Source organism: Xiphias gladius, chromosome 8 (genome assembly GCF_016859285.1).
Source record: "Xiphias gladius isolate SHS-SW01 ecotype Sanya breed wild chromosome 8, ASM1685928v1, whole genome shotgun sequence".
NCBI classification, from domain to species: Eukaryota; Metazoa; Chordata; class Actinopteri; order Istiophoriformes; family Xiphiidae; genus Xiphias; species Xiphias gladius.
In genome coordinates this window covers 16,289,935-16,305,054 of record NC_053407.1, presented here as the reverse complement: position 1 = coordinate 16,305,054, position 15,120 = coordinate 16,289,935, and the positions used below count along the sequence as shown (strand labels likewise).

The 15,120-nt window shown below is 40.9% G+C and overlaps 1 protein-coding gene across 2 annotated transcripts in view; it reads right to left on the bottom strand.

The window, feature by feature from the left end:
* Positions 1–671: 671 nt before the first annotated feature.
* Positions 672–15,120, bottom strand: part of mctp2a (multiple C2 domains, transmembrane 2a) — a 33,734-nt gene continuing 19,285 nt past the window's right edge. For both annotated transcript variants that reach the window (XM_040133943.1, XM_040133944.1), the window contains exons 19-24: positions 11,172–11,291; positions 10,015–10,056; positions 5,176–5,285; positions 4,952–5,061; positions 3,690–3,787; positions 672–1,541 (exon numbers count right to left, since the gene is read on the bottom strand). In XM_040133943.1, the coding sequence (XP_039989877.1) occupies positions 1,482–1,541; positions 3,690–3,787; positions 4,952–5,061; positions 5,176–5,285; positions 10,015–10,056; positions 11,172–11,291 (540 nt within the window). In that variant the 3' untranslated portion in view covers positions 672–1,481. The remainder of the gene's footprint in view (positions 1,542–3,689; positions 3,788–4,951; positions 5,062–5,175; positions 5,286–10,014; positions 10,057–11,171; positions 11,292–15,120) is intronic.

The window sequence follows — 15,120 nt, the reverse complement described above, 5'->3', positions numbered from 1 at the left end:
GTAAAGGAGGAAACTAATTTCTTCATGCAAATGAGTATTATCATGGTGAAAGTTGAACTGCCCCCTCTGTAGATGAGTTCATATATTGAATTGGTGCAGTATGAAGGAACATGTTTTTTTTTTTTCCTTTCTCAGTAGTGCGTTTATGTCACAATAGTCAAAAATTGCCTTATCTGTTTTGCAAAAATCAAAATGGTAAATGTGTCAATAATTGATTATTTTTTATATGTAAACTAAATATGGTTGAGAAAATTTATATACTACATCCCTCTACTTGGAAAATCTAATTTGTGAGACAGATGGAAAAACCAGAGTATGTGTGGACAACCATTAGATAGGCCAGGTGATTTTAGTGGGAATGTAAAGCACAAAGTGCTGAGGATGGAGAGAGAGTGCTCTCTGTGAGATGAGCTCTTTCTCTCTCATCTGGACCCTGTTATTGTGAGAAGGCAACAAAGCAATGCATTAGGAAGCACACTGGAGCCACACAGCTTTGATGTGAGCTCGGTAACCAAGGCGCAGCGGTGGCCGGTGTGTGAGCTCTGTTCCAATGGCTGTGTTGTGTAATCAGATGTGTTTACTGTGTATTCAAGTAAAGAAGTGGTGTGATCCATCCTAACTAGACTGCAGTTATTGCAAAAAAAAAAAAAAAAACGGCTAAAAACAGGAACTCAAACTGATCATTCTTTATTCAGGATTTTTGCTAATTCTCCATTTGATGATGTCGACATGATACTGAGTAAAAAACACCCTCAAATTAATCAGTGACATGATATACAACATAAAAAAGCTTTAATTTAAAAAAATAAAGTCAGCCAAAGACAACAACACATACAGTACATATATATTTGTTGCTGAGATCAGATTAAGAAAGCTGACAGCATTATGTTATATACAATAAATCCTTACAACAGTGATAGTACAATTCAGTACTGTCTTAATACGTTAAGTCTTAATAATTCTCCCTGATTATTTAAATATCTGCAATATATATGACCTTTTAAGCTTTAATTATATGAACACATGGAAATAGAAAAAAACATTGCCGTGGTTTGTTTTCCATAAACTGTTAAGCTTGTACTAACTTTACCTTAAGGAAAAATTTCAAAGTCAAAAAAAGCAAAAAAGTTGAATTCTAAGCTAAACCAAACCCGATGCTTTTCATTCCTTTTCTAAACTATATCCGAAGATGAAGGCTGAGCCTTGCAGTGCTCTCTTTTCTTTACCTCCAGGCTTGTGATTGACAGCAGCATGTGCTGCCCTCCTAGCTGCTGCAGTTCACAGCCCCTGTCAGGGGGGTGGCAAACACACATGCCAGAGAGTGGCTGGCTGCCCCTCATCAGCAGGGGGCAGAGTTAGGGTGGTATGGTGGGGTGCACAGGGTCATAGGCTCTGCTAGCGTTGAAGCATTGTTGTCAGGTAGACCGCGGTGTACTGTATTCAAAAGGAGACCAGCCTTTCATTCAGCATGTCCGCGGAGCCTACCTTTTCCTCCGTGGCTGACTCTGGCTGGTGGGCGCTCTCAGCGCGCTGTACTGCACCTGTAAAAACAAACAGGAGTTTGGTCAGAGGCAGGTAATCCGAGCTCAGTGGAGCGCACGGTAATGGCTCCCCTGAGGAGAGCTGGTGCAGGGGAAAGCGAGGCGGGCTCGCCTGTAATGAATCATTTTTTAAACACAGGAGCAGAGGGGATTAATCACAGGGAGGAAGGATTTGAAGAGTCAAGGGTTCCGTACCAGTGTACGCCCCCCTCATTCTGCACCACAATCACAATATTAGAAACAGACATCAACTGTTGAGATGACCTGCCAGGCCAGTGAGGAAGTTACAAACTGCATAATCACTCACCGTAAGTTATGTCCCCTAAAGAAAACTTTCTTAAAGACTGAGAATAGTATAAAGTGAGTGTTGTTTGAGTTGAGAAGTTACCAACATCGGCTGATGTGTAACTTTCTTCATGTCTTTACAGACTCTTGGTGTGACTGTGTCTTCAGGCAAAAACAAGACCTGAAATGTGACATTTGAACTTACAACCTTGCTTTTTTTCTGCCAGTTACATATGTAGAATTAAGCTCAAGATTGATTCACTCATGTTTCAGTCTCTCTTTCAGAAATTCCATGACGCTCAAATGGATTCACAAAATAAATTTATGTTGTAAAATCATGTTCTCTTTGACATTAAAATAATTCAATGGTCTGTTTTTGTTTTTTTCAACCATAATCCAAAGACTGATCATAGGGTAAAGTGAAAATGAGAAGAGCTGGAATTTGAAAACTTGCTTTTGATGCATGCTTGCTGAGCTCAAACAATACGGTGAATCTGTTGAATAAAGGTAAGAACTCTATGCTAATTAACTAGCCTCCATTATTAGAACGGGAGATGGAATGTGGGAACAAAGTGACTGCCTCCTGCATCAGAACATGAAACTGTCCTCAGAACTGACAGATGCTTCTTATTTCAGGACAGACACAGCGTTGTCAGAAGTCCCTGTTTGAGGAATACTTTGTAGATGTGCACAGGCACTAATTGCCAAGTCACATTTGCGGGAAAGACAGGAGTCAATTTTCAGCTTTTGTGGTGTTTTTGTGTCCACACCTATCTAAGGATTGAAGTTCTAAGTCAACAAAAACAAAATATGTGGTCTATTGTTTTGGGTCTCCTGTGTATATGATGTTAAGGTTATTTTTCACAGTACATAATGAAACGTACTTATGATGAATCTTAAGGGTGTTTTGTTTTTTATGATTGGAGCTATTTTCAAGATGTAGTTTCTCTTTTAAACCAGGCTAAAAAGTATTGTTTCCATGGGATTTGAAAGTGAGTCATTTTCAAAGCTCAAACAATGTATCCCAATGGGGAAGAAGACATACAAAGGATTCTGAATCAAAATGTATTCACCACCTTGTTTTGCCAACTCAGTCAGCCAAATCTCAAACAACACAGGCTCCCTCCAACATCACAGAGAAGTCAGCAATGGCTTGCTGCTGGAGGACATCAAGGGTGCAGCAGAGAAACAGACTGGGGTGAGAGTGTCTTTCCAGATCCAGACTGTCAGGATTTCTCACTGAATTCTGTCCGAGTTACCTGTGAGATGAAGGCACCGTGTGGTACTTCATTTCCTGGCCGAGCAAAATTCTCAGTCAGAGGACGGCGAGCACCCAGCACCACTTACAAAACCCTGACAGCTCTCCTCAGCTCTGTGATGTAAATGCAAATGACATATAAGCCATGGCTAATATGTAATCACATATGGCACCCAGCAAGACGACTGGGGCTCGCGACTACATTAATTGACTCTACCACCCTGAAGTAACTGAGGCCACATCAGACTTTCGGTGCTGACACAACAGCCAGAGACATCAGGAGCCCTCTGCCGGCCCTCGGCCAATCACCCACTTTAATGTCACAGCGCTTCAATCAGACAGACAAAATTGCTAATAACGGACAAGGCAGCGGCAATATGGCTGAAGACAGATCTGAGCATCTCCTCACTCAGGCACTACGGTGACTACATGGAGTTGCACTGAGGAATAATTGGGCCGGGGCTGCTTTAAAGGCGAGTGTCCATTAATAATCAAACAAAGCCAGAGGATATATTTCCACAACACTTGGGAATTCTGGTACAGCAAATAATGCAGACATCTTCAGGGAATTCCCTCCCTATCTGTATGTAAAACTGGACCCTTACCTTTTGAACATCAGAAGGCACCCTCTTGAGGAAATCCAGTATTTCATTATTGTCAATAGTGTATGGGTTGCGCAGCTTCTTGGTAAATTTGTTAACGCCTGTGAAAACAAGAACACATTAATAAATAAAAGTGTCATACCAACTGGCATTTTCTAACACTGTTCTACGGTGTAAAAACTAAAATGTGTAATATAAATACAGTTGTGTAACCCAATCTACTGCATGTACAGAATTGAGATCCCATTAATATATCAGTAACTGCATTATATGAAGCTGTTTCAACTCATCCCTTTCAGCCAAACTGAATTCAAGCCTGACCAATACAATGGTGACAAGTAAGGATAAAGCAATACTTAATCAATTTGTTACCATAATTTGAACACGCATACTTTCATTACAACTTTTCCTTACTTTTGTTTGCTTCAATCTAATGATGTTCAGCACGTCTATATTTACTTTGCACATGGCTGCGTACCACAGAGAAAGAAATATCTCTGGGGTCTTGTAATGGGACCATTATATTCACAGCTTGGTACTGCCTGTACCTCAACATGCAGACAAAGAACCTAAGGACTTAAATATGTGCAAGCAACTTGAAAGGCCTGCCTTGCAACCACAGAGATGGGGGTTAACTGGGGAGGCAGAGGAGTGTCTCAGACTGTGTGTTTTTTGTTTGATATGATGGTTTTTTGGTATTGATTGTGTTGAAGGCAGTGTGGAAGTACAGTGGTTGTGGGCTTACAGCTGGAGGAGGAGAGCCTGTTAAGGGCAGCACATCTCCCTGACCACAGAGATGACTGTCTATTCTGTATGACTACAGCAGATAATGAGAGGCTAGACCAGGAGCCTACAGACTGCCCAAGGACATCATGTATTATATACAGCTTGCTACTCTACCTCTGCTTTGTTTTCACACAAACCCTAGGCCTCGCCTCTGCTGGGCTCTGCTACATCAGCCCACACTGAGCAAAGCAAACCTCTGCAGCTGTCTGATCTCTGTGCATCTGCAGAGGTGTAGGGATGGCAGAGTTCTTAAATTACTGTATTTCATTAAATCATGGATTTGCAGTTTACTGTGTTTTGAGAGACTGGTATGGGGATTGATTTTTATACTATTTGTTAGGATGTTTTGGTCATAGTCATGAAGAATCTAGCATGAGACAGATTTTATATATATTTTCCTAATACACTTTTAATGAGCAAAATTGTTTTTTGATTTACAATTTTATGAATTAAATTGTGTTTTTAGATGTAGAACTTACCCCATATCAGCACAATATACCGCAGCGGGATAAAATATAATAGAGCTGTTGACAGAAACAGCACTAAGCAGGCCAGGCATGACAAGAAGGGGACAGACCAGTTGAAAATGCTGTAAAAGAATAATTGTGTCAGATTAAGTTCTATTTAAAAACTATTAATTTCACATAAACTGATACTGAAGCAAAGGCTGTAGGACAAATGAAAAATGAAATGCTTGAATTACTTCTTGATTCGCTCTCCGATGTTTGCGATTTCTTCCAAAATATTCTGGACAACCAGTACTACTTCCTGCACCATATGTATCTTATCCATCAAACCCTTTTTTCCGGATTCCTAAAAAAAAAAAAAAAAAGAAACAAAAAATGCACAGACACTGATGAGGTACACTGTATGTCAATTGTGGGCAGGGTAGACAAAGAACAGTTTATCTCTGCTGTGTTATTATGTGTGATTTATCTATTGAATGGCCCATAATGAGCAAACACTGTACATCTTCAGACTATGCTTTTGAAGATAACACAGACTCAGTGCTCAGAAGCTGTTATGTGGCTGGCTGAGAGATTTCAGCTTTTGTCTGCCACACACAATAGAGCTGTTGCACAAGTGCAGCACAATCAAGACTCTCTGGTAGATGAAAAGTACACAAAATGGCCATCCGCAATCAGGCAGACTAGACGACCTAGACAAGAAGTGCAGGGGCCTCACAACTTAGGAGAGATTCCATTCAAGCAGCCTGCACAGGACAAGCTTGAACATGTTTTTACAAATCTGTCAGGTCTGGCTTTCTAACCTACTCTGACACTTTCTCTGCATGAGAAAAAACACTTCATCCCGCTTAGAACACCAGTGCGATGCATGCCTTTTCGCTCTTTCACTCATATGATTCTTGTCACAACCATCACTGCACATTAAGTATTATTTGCTTTTAATGCACTAAGATAGTAACGACTGAGTCTGGCAAAGCAATAAGTCAACACGTGAGGGGGCTGGAGAGGTTTGTCTAAAAGTGAAAAAAAATGTGATCACATCAAGGTCAGAAATAACGAATGCTAAGCCTTCCAGAGGCAGAGAAGTGACTCGAAGTAACGCGAGTAACACAAGCAAAAGAGGACTGAGAAGCAGCACATCAAAAGGAGGAAATAATGACAGGAATGATGACAGAGAGGAGGGTGGGAGAGAAAGAGTGAGAGGGTGAAGGGGAATGAGAGTGTTGGGGGAGGGTGTTCTGATGGACCCTAACAGGAGGCTTGAGGATGTCTATATGTTTATGTTACAAGTCAGCCAAAGCCGCAGCCTGTGTGCATTGACAGGGTCCAGACAGAATGTCTTTATCAGAGCTTCATGAGGCAGCCCCTGGGAACACAATGTCTGCCAGCAAAGAGCGACTCCCCACCGTCAGGCCCACTCTCCTCCACGAAAGGCGCAGGAAGAGAGCAATTCCCACACTAACAGAGCCTCCCCCACTGGGCTCGGATCTGGACAGACACTGGAGGCTCAGCACTGTCCAAAAAAGGAAGAACTATCGCAAATATGCTTTCTGTGAGATTAACATCTCATGGTCTCATCATGGGGAAAGAGGTCTATCTGTGTGTATGCATCACCCTACTGCACTCCACTGCATTGGGAGGCTGAGCAAACCTTCATTCATGTTCTTTATTCCAATTCAGGTGTTAATTGAAATCTTTATCCTAAATTTACTTGAAAGCAGGGAACACTGTTAGAGTCTGCCATTACAGCCATTACAATCCTTGTCCTTGAGCTCCTGATGGACCCAGAGAGCCACACATTGAGCCTCATCAGTTAGGCTCAGATTCCTTTTCATATTTCCATTTAAACTGGTTCAAGCGATCCATTACATAATTTAGAATTCAAATCTAATAAGAAATATGAAGCATTATTTAGCTGCGGTGGATACACATGCAAGGTAAATTTAGCAAGAAATACAGTTCCGGCAGGAAAAAAGAAGAACTATATTGGCTTTCATTTCTAAAAGGCAAGAGAGACAAATAGATGTACTCTGAAGTATGCATCAAGAGACAGAGCTCTCATGATTATCATTATTCATTTGCTTTAAGATTCTTAAAATCCTCCATCTCCTTAGCGTCCAAAACTGAAGTCCTCCCAATATTAATCATTTGATGATATTCTTTATCTTTGTTCATTTCTCTTTTTAGCATGTACATGAGTGCAGAGAAAACAAAAATAAATAAAAGATCTCCTTCTGAAATGGAAAAGGATGGGTAAACTAGGGATGGACTAAATGAATCCTAAATGGCAACTGATTAGAAAACCTGTGTGAAATCATATTCTCATTTCAGATAAAATTGTAAAAGCTACCTTTTAAGGTGCAGTAATGAAGAACCAATTTGATCTCCTGCACAAAGGTAAACATACTCTCACAGACGTGGGGTGTTATCAAAGACTGGAAAAAGCTCATTTAGCATCATTTTAATTAGAATAAACGGTGCCAAATTTGAATTCTCAGACTGAATATTTTTCTAGTGACTTTTCTGACAAAGACAAGAAGTGCATCTAAATGAACAACACCTGTGTTCCTGGCGAATGATCTCATATGGAGCTAAAATGAGCTAACAAACAATTTACCGGGATAAAACACAAAAAAGTTCTCTCTTTAGGCTTTAATGCGTTGGTTGGTTCGTGAGAGGGGGCTCTCATAATGCACATCACAGATCATGACATGGGCAGTCTGTCGGACTGGTGTGCTCAAGAAGACCCAGCGGTGACAGTGGACTACCGGGTGAGAGATACAGTAACCCCCCAGCCCAGTCTAGCACCCCAACAACCAACTCCTCACCCTCCCCCCCCCGACTCCCCAGGGCTAGGCTCTGGGAGCAAGTCAACCCCGGACCAGCACTGCCAGCCAGGGGGCAATGAAAGGGCTGTTTGAACTTCCCTGTTCATTTCTGTTGGAGATCTATGGACTTGTTTTGCCTCTCTGTTTCTTTATGTTATGATTAAATATTGTCTATCTGCACAATTGATACCTAAGGCCAAAGGGAAGTCACTTTGCCCACACATAATTTGTAAGCTGTCTCTTTCCCTGAGGACAGATTTGTTCACAGGCAGAGAATCTGTTCTGTATTATCCTGCTGTAACACTGCCTTGCCTATCGTCTCTCTTTAACGTCATGCCTTCACATTCTTGTTGCTCTGTCTGAGGTTTACATATTTCCTTCCTCAAGGGGGAAAAATGGGGGATAAAAACATATTTGAGTGGTAATCACAACCTTCTCTGAGGGAAAAGCCTTTATTCACATGTTAGAGGAGAGACTAGGGGAAAAAAAAGCAAAGGCTTTGAAGTCATCAAATTTAACACTGATCACTCTTTAACCCCAAATATTTTTAAAGAAGACTTTGATAGGAGGTGTAAAGCTACACTGCTTGATCTAACTGCATGATATCACATTCAAGTGACAGCAAGACCATAACACGACTTTCAAATAAGCCACTTTAAATTAAAGCTGACAGCTTAAAACAAACATGGGTGAGTGCTTAATTAGTAAATGAAAGGAGATATTTCATTTCCTCTGAGTGTGAAAGGGCTTAGGAACCTCGTGGAAAACCTTTCAAAAAGCTTTAAGAGGCTAAGTCTGAAACATATGCAGCATATTGAGAGAATCTTAAACCTCTCTAAAGACACTTCCATTTCTTAAACTGAAAAAGTAAACGTTCCTATATTATATACTGAGGTTTCAAGGTAAAGACAAATGAAACACTGATATTAAATTGAATGTATGAAGGTAATCCTGCCTGCTTTAATATTCATAAAAACACTGAATTCTCTCTATCACTGTTGTTTTTTTAAGGACCAGTTGGCCTGTTCCTAGCAATGATAGCAAGTGCGGCTTCCCACTTTGTGTGTGCAGACATATCATGCGAGTTTCATCTGTGAATTAGCCCATCCTTTCAGACAGGATTTGGTGGATGTGCCAGTGTTTTTAAAAGAAGCTGGCTTTTTTCGCTGCCTCAGGTCATCACAACAGAATATATTGAGCGCATTATGGATATGAATCCTGGGCCTAGACACGCAGCGCAAGGGTCATTGCTTGGAGGCTTTGCGTTAGTTCCACACTTCATTGCCATAAAGCAATAATACACATCCCTGTTAACTTCCTTCTCTACAGAAAACAGTGGGATGAGTGTAATTGAATATTATTTGCTGTGGGGAAGTATAATTTTCAGGCTACTTAAAGATTTCCTGTTGTTTTGTTTTCCAAGAGACACCAGAGAAATGTATTAATAAACATGATCATTTATGATTTCTCACAAACGAACAAGTAAAAATGACTGATAACCTTTGGGGTATAGTATTAGTTTACTGCTGTATTATTGTACATTGTTCATTTGGTCTGGTAGTAAAAGGTCATTCTCAATATAACTATTCCAATTACACAATGATGATACAAAAATCTATTGATTCTATCCCCAACAGCTGTGCAAAGTCTAAATGATGATGCTCTTTAAATTTGATTTATAGATTTTCAAAGGGCTCCGGTATCTCAGCAGAGTGCATTTGCAGAGTGACACTGAATACCCAGGGGATCAGAATAAAGAGCTACATGCTACAACTATTTCAAAGATGTTGCCCTCATTTGGGATGCATGAAAATATTTCTATTCTTAGTTAGAGCTTCTGAGAAGTAACTGTCACTGGGACTATGCTAAAATATTGACTAGAACCTGTATGGCACTTTGGTAGGATATTTTCTGTTTTCAAAGAAGCATGTGCTAATTTGTATAAGAATCGCAGCTATTTGCTGAACTAGGAATTTGTACCACCTGGTAGCATGCAGACACCGTTGTGTGTTAAATTCAACCTTGGTTATTCAGAAAGGAATATTAGCAGAGTTCACACTTCTGATGCGTCCGAAAAGGATTTTTGTACAAACCACTGAGTAATGTCTCGGTGAAATGTTAAAAGAGCCAGTATAGATGGTAAAGCTAAAAAAATATATTTTTAAATACAATGAAAACTGAGAAGTGATAACATTCCACCAGAGCATATTATCCCTTAAAATGTTAGAAAGAGACAAGATAAAATACCTTCTCGTCTTCCTCTTCGTCGTCACCCATGCTCATGTTCACCTAAGAGAAAATAAAGGGTAGAGGGTGATTTCAAACAAACGGGACATGTGGGCACTGGAGCATTTTTAACAAACACCTAGTAATGAAATTTTCTTTGAGTACATTCACCCCTATTGGGAGAGGCTTGTTTCCATAGAGACTGCATCACAGGGGTGACCTCACACAAAAGGAGAGGTGAAAGAGGGCCTTCTTCACAAGAGCACTGTCACACCAAAGCAATCTCATTTCTCCACAACATAAGCACACAGAAAAACAGAAAGAGGAAAGAAAAAAAAACACATTTAATTTGGATGCTGTTGCCTAGATCACTTTATATCAAGTCATCCCTGACCCTACTGTGGTGCACACTGTGACATTGCCTGGGAACAGAGCTGTGTCATTGCCAGCCAGAGGGTCACAGAGGGGTGACAGTGTCTCCACACTGGATATGAGGGTGAGCCTGGGCTTTAACATTGCCTAGGGACGGCATCTTTGCCAGCAGCCATAAACACAATCACTGGGCCGGCAATGTTTCTTTGGGGAGGGTGTGTGAGCAGGCCAGGCCCCTGGCTGGCCAGTGAGAAGGCTTACAACACAGTGAAATTGGGGGGCAGTCAGAAGTGTGAACAGCATTAACCTTCACAGACATGTGTAGGGCAAACATAATTTCCATAACAGTAGATAGAGAGGAGATAGTGGTATGCTGTGGAAAGAACTATAGTCTTGCCTTTTCAGATGTGCTGAGACTATATCAACAGACTACAGGCTATACATACATTTACAGTGATTTAATTTCAGTGGCTTCTTACTGCTTTCTGTTTTATTGGGCCTCTGGAGACAACGTAGAAACTACTCTAACCAGCTATAAAACATGCGGAATGCTGCCACAACTGACTGTAATCAGAGGTGCATTTTATAGAAGAACTCCTGTATTATATTGTATATATGCAAGTGTAAGAGTTGTTAATTGACATTACTGTGAAAATGCAATTTGCCAACGTGTACCAAAAGGATTTCATTCCATCCAGGTATGACCATAGGTGGGTTAACACAGATTGAATTCGCACTATAACAGCATGCATCTGCAGATCTGTATGAATGAAGACACTGAAGAGTTCAGATTCCTCGTCACTCACCAGGTCCTGGTTGGAGTTGGCCTTCCCCGCAGTGAGCTGGAAGTAGTTCCAGCCAATGAGCAGAAGCAGGAAGAGGGGCAGCATGAAGAACTCCCAGTACCACACCGTCACAAGGAAGATCTGAGGAGACAGGACATGAGAGTATAATGCAAAGCACATCACACTATAGCACCGGCACCCAGCTTTCAAATCTCAGCAAGCCTGTTCCCAAAACAAAATATATAACGGATTTAACCATGTCCTAAATCTCATGAAAAGCAAGCATGTAAAGCCTCTAAGATTTACAGCCAATGGCAACAGATTTTACTCTTAGTGATTTGAAAGTAAGGGACAACTTTTAATATCTTGAAATCCCGTTTATATATAGCAATAACACTGTGCTGGCAGAGTGCCTTACTGCCGAACAGAAAGTATGACATGGATAGGCATGGTATGCTGTCTTTTAACTAGCACATCAAATCCTCTTAGATTCGGAGGCAGCGAGGCGCTCTGACGAGGCACATATGGCAACTGGAGAAGCATTTGCAACATTTACCCCCTCCGTGGCGATGATACTGAGAAAAGCCAAGACCCCTGGTAGAAATAAGATGGATCACACTGAATGAGTAATCCCTCATAATTCTGTAAAGGAGTGGTGCTAAGCACGTTGCACAACACCCACTGCATTTCACAGCAGAGCACTAATTGGACGGCTGCATTTAAACCCATTTAGTGACAGTCTAATGAGTCTGTCTCCAACAGAAATTATCAGGAATGTGTGAGGAGGATCACACCAGCAGGTTGACAGGGATGAAATAAAAAATTCCCAAACAGCAAGTTGAATCTTAAAATCTATTATAGTGTGATTATGCGCCAATAGAACCAACATATGGTCTACTTTTATTTACCCCAGAAATCTTTCACAAGGTAAATTTTTCCTCATAATTTATATACGCCATTCTCTATAAATCATGCATCCTTTGCAACAGTTACATTTATTGCACTTTCATAACAGGTTTATTTCAAAACGTTCAATATGAATGCTATGCTGGCCCCACACAATGGTAGCACTGTGCAGTCTAGGCTCAAAGAGCTGGAGGCTGGTTAGAGTATGAACAATATGTTCAAGTTAAGCCCCAGACAGGATGTGAAACACTGGGGCCTTCAGGCCTCAGGAGCAGGCCTGTAAACAGCAGACTGCTCCTGTCATAGCAACGATGCAGAGTCCGTGCATGTTGCTCTGGGGGGCCAGTCTACCTACTACCACACCAGGCCTAGGTTCAAACAGCCACTAGAGAAACGTGAACCATGAGTAATGCAGACAGCACTGTGGCCCAAGTGCCCTAGGCTTCACCGCTGTACCGTTTACTATCCCTCCATACAACCTGGGAGATGGTTGGTGAGCTGAGGCGTCATGCAGAAACACAGCGGGATGACCAAGATGTAAGGAAATTAACAAATAAGAACAATATGTTATTGTTATTTTTTTATAAGAACTCATTTGAATTACATATACAGCAACAAACTAGAGCTGGTGGGGGATAAAAAAAAAAAAAAAAAAGGTAAACAATGAATATGTATGATGTGCAGAGGTAGCTGCAGTACATCTCTCTGTTATGAATAACCTACGTCATGTGTTGTCACCTCAGTTCCCATGAGGCGATTCTAAAGCGATGCTCTCCTCACCCCAGAGGAATTCAGATGGCTGGTGGACAGGTAGCTTGTCATATTCCCAGTATTCTCATAAAAAAGGAAAGAGAAAAGGGGGGGAAATGTGCCTGGAAACTGACACGAGCCCAGCAGGAATGTTGAACCTCCTTGCCCTCCCTGCAAAAGCTGCTACATTAACCACTAAAGTCTAATTGCTTGGTCTCTGTCTTCCTGTGCAAGTCAACAGAGGGAGCCAATTCGTTTCCGCCCAGGGAGCCGGCAGAGAGAATCTGTCACAGGTATTCATAATCGCCCACTAATGCAAATTTCTGCTCACCGCGTTCTCGCTCAGTGGACAAGATAAAAGCCTACAGAAATACAATGCCTTGTGTCTAAACTGGGCGCTTAAATGAGGGTATAAACCAAAACTGTCAGAAATATCTTCTCAATTCTTCCCTCATGGTATGTCAGCCCATGTGTTCAGGATTTACATGCTTTTTTAACACTAATAAAAACTATAGAGAGAAACATCTGGGAAAACCTCTCAGATTCCTTAACTCAGGTGCACAGACTGAGATTCTGCCATCAGATATCCCACAGTAATGAGCAGAGGCAGGGCTATATCTTCCCCTTGTCTCCTCACATTCTCCAGAGTTTCTGTGAAATGGAGACAGAACTAAGTGGTTTATGTTTTATTAGCAAGCAGCTGAGTGATTAGAGGGCATGCTGGACAAAGTGGAACCTTTCAGGCTTAAGTTTAAATTTGTATAAAAAAAATAATCCACATTTTAATTGCCATCAAAGATAGGCTCCATTTCAGTCAAAAGGGCCTGACTGCATATTTTTTTAATTAATACACAAATCATGCATGACAAGTAAAACCTTGTACTTTTTCAACACAATGCTAATATGTTGCTAGTGTGGTGAAACAGTCATTTATTTGTCTAGGTAAGGTAATAATTAACGATATACCTGAGCTTTTAGGTTTACACACAACATTGGATAAAAAATGACTTGTAATTGAACAAGTGTTAGTGTGTATGTCTGGGAGGAGTGTCTCTAATATAGGAAACCTCCCTTGACAAACACCCTTTGGCTGAAAAATGTCTGTATGATTATGCACAGGGTGCCTAGGGAGAACAAGAAGAATGAATTAATAAAACTATTAGCACACGGTGGAGTAGATGATGGAGATGCACTCTCCTTAGCCACCTGTAAGCGCTCGGAGAAGGGGGCAACCCTGGGCAGAGCAATTCTGCCAGCAAGGTTAAGAACAGCCTGACAGATTTGTTTTATAGTGCCATTAATATGATTCCACTAAATGCATTCAGCGCCTTCTCATGCAGATCCCCTGGCCAGCAGAATCCAGCACCTAATAATAAAGCACTCAGCGATTAAAAGTGTGAATAAAATAACTTAAAGCTGAGCAAGCAGGGCAGCTTCCACCACCCACACTCTCCCAGGAGAGGGAGAAGATATCGTAGCAGGAACAAAGGGACAAAGACACCTTCTTTAAGGGTTTCTACCATCCTGTAAATTGATTAGCAGAGGAAGGGGTGGCACAGTCTACCAACTCAAACCACTGACTGGCAGACGTACCACCAGTCTTAAGGCTGCCAAATGCTCTCCTTATACAATACAGGAGACAACTGGCTATAAATGTACGCGTCACATAAGTATAACAAATATAATACAGTTGATAAGCCAAATTAGTGTAATGTCACAGCACATGGGGCCATACAATATCATTACTGTTGCTGTAAAAAAAAAAAAAAAAAAAAAAAAAAAAACAGCAAACCAAAAACACCCTTTCCACTATTTTTTTCCGTGGTACATTTCAAAAATACCCTTATTTTTAAGTCTATGTACCATCCAAAAACACAGAAGATTTCATCTTGGCTGTATCTTCACTACTTCTCTTCAGTTGCACTCCACTTGGAAAGCTAAACAAAGCGAGAAGAGCGCCAGGCAGCATTATGAGGGTCAGTCATGGGGGCTGTGGACGGATGCCAGATTACGTGAACATACACTGAAAGAGTTTAACAAGACTGACTTCAGGCTGCATCTGTGTGGCTGTCTCTGTGCATGTATGCGCTCGAGACAGAAAAAGGACAAATTCCATGCGTGTGAGGGCGTACAAGTATGTGATAAACAAATATTAAGAATATAAATTAAAATGTCTTTTTTTTTTTTTAAATAGACAGGAGCTTCTTCCAAACCCTGAATGGTCTTTACTCTAATAGAGATGTTCTTCTTTTTCTCGGTAAAATATAAATTAATTTAATTAATTAATTAATTTTTTCAAGTAAAATATAAAAAA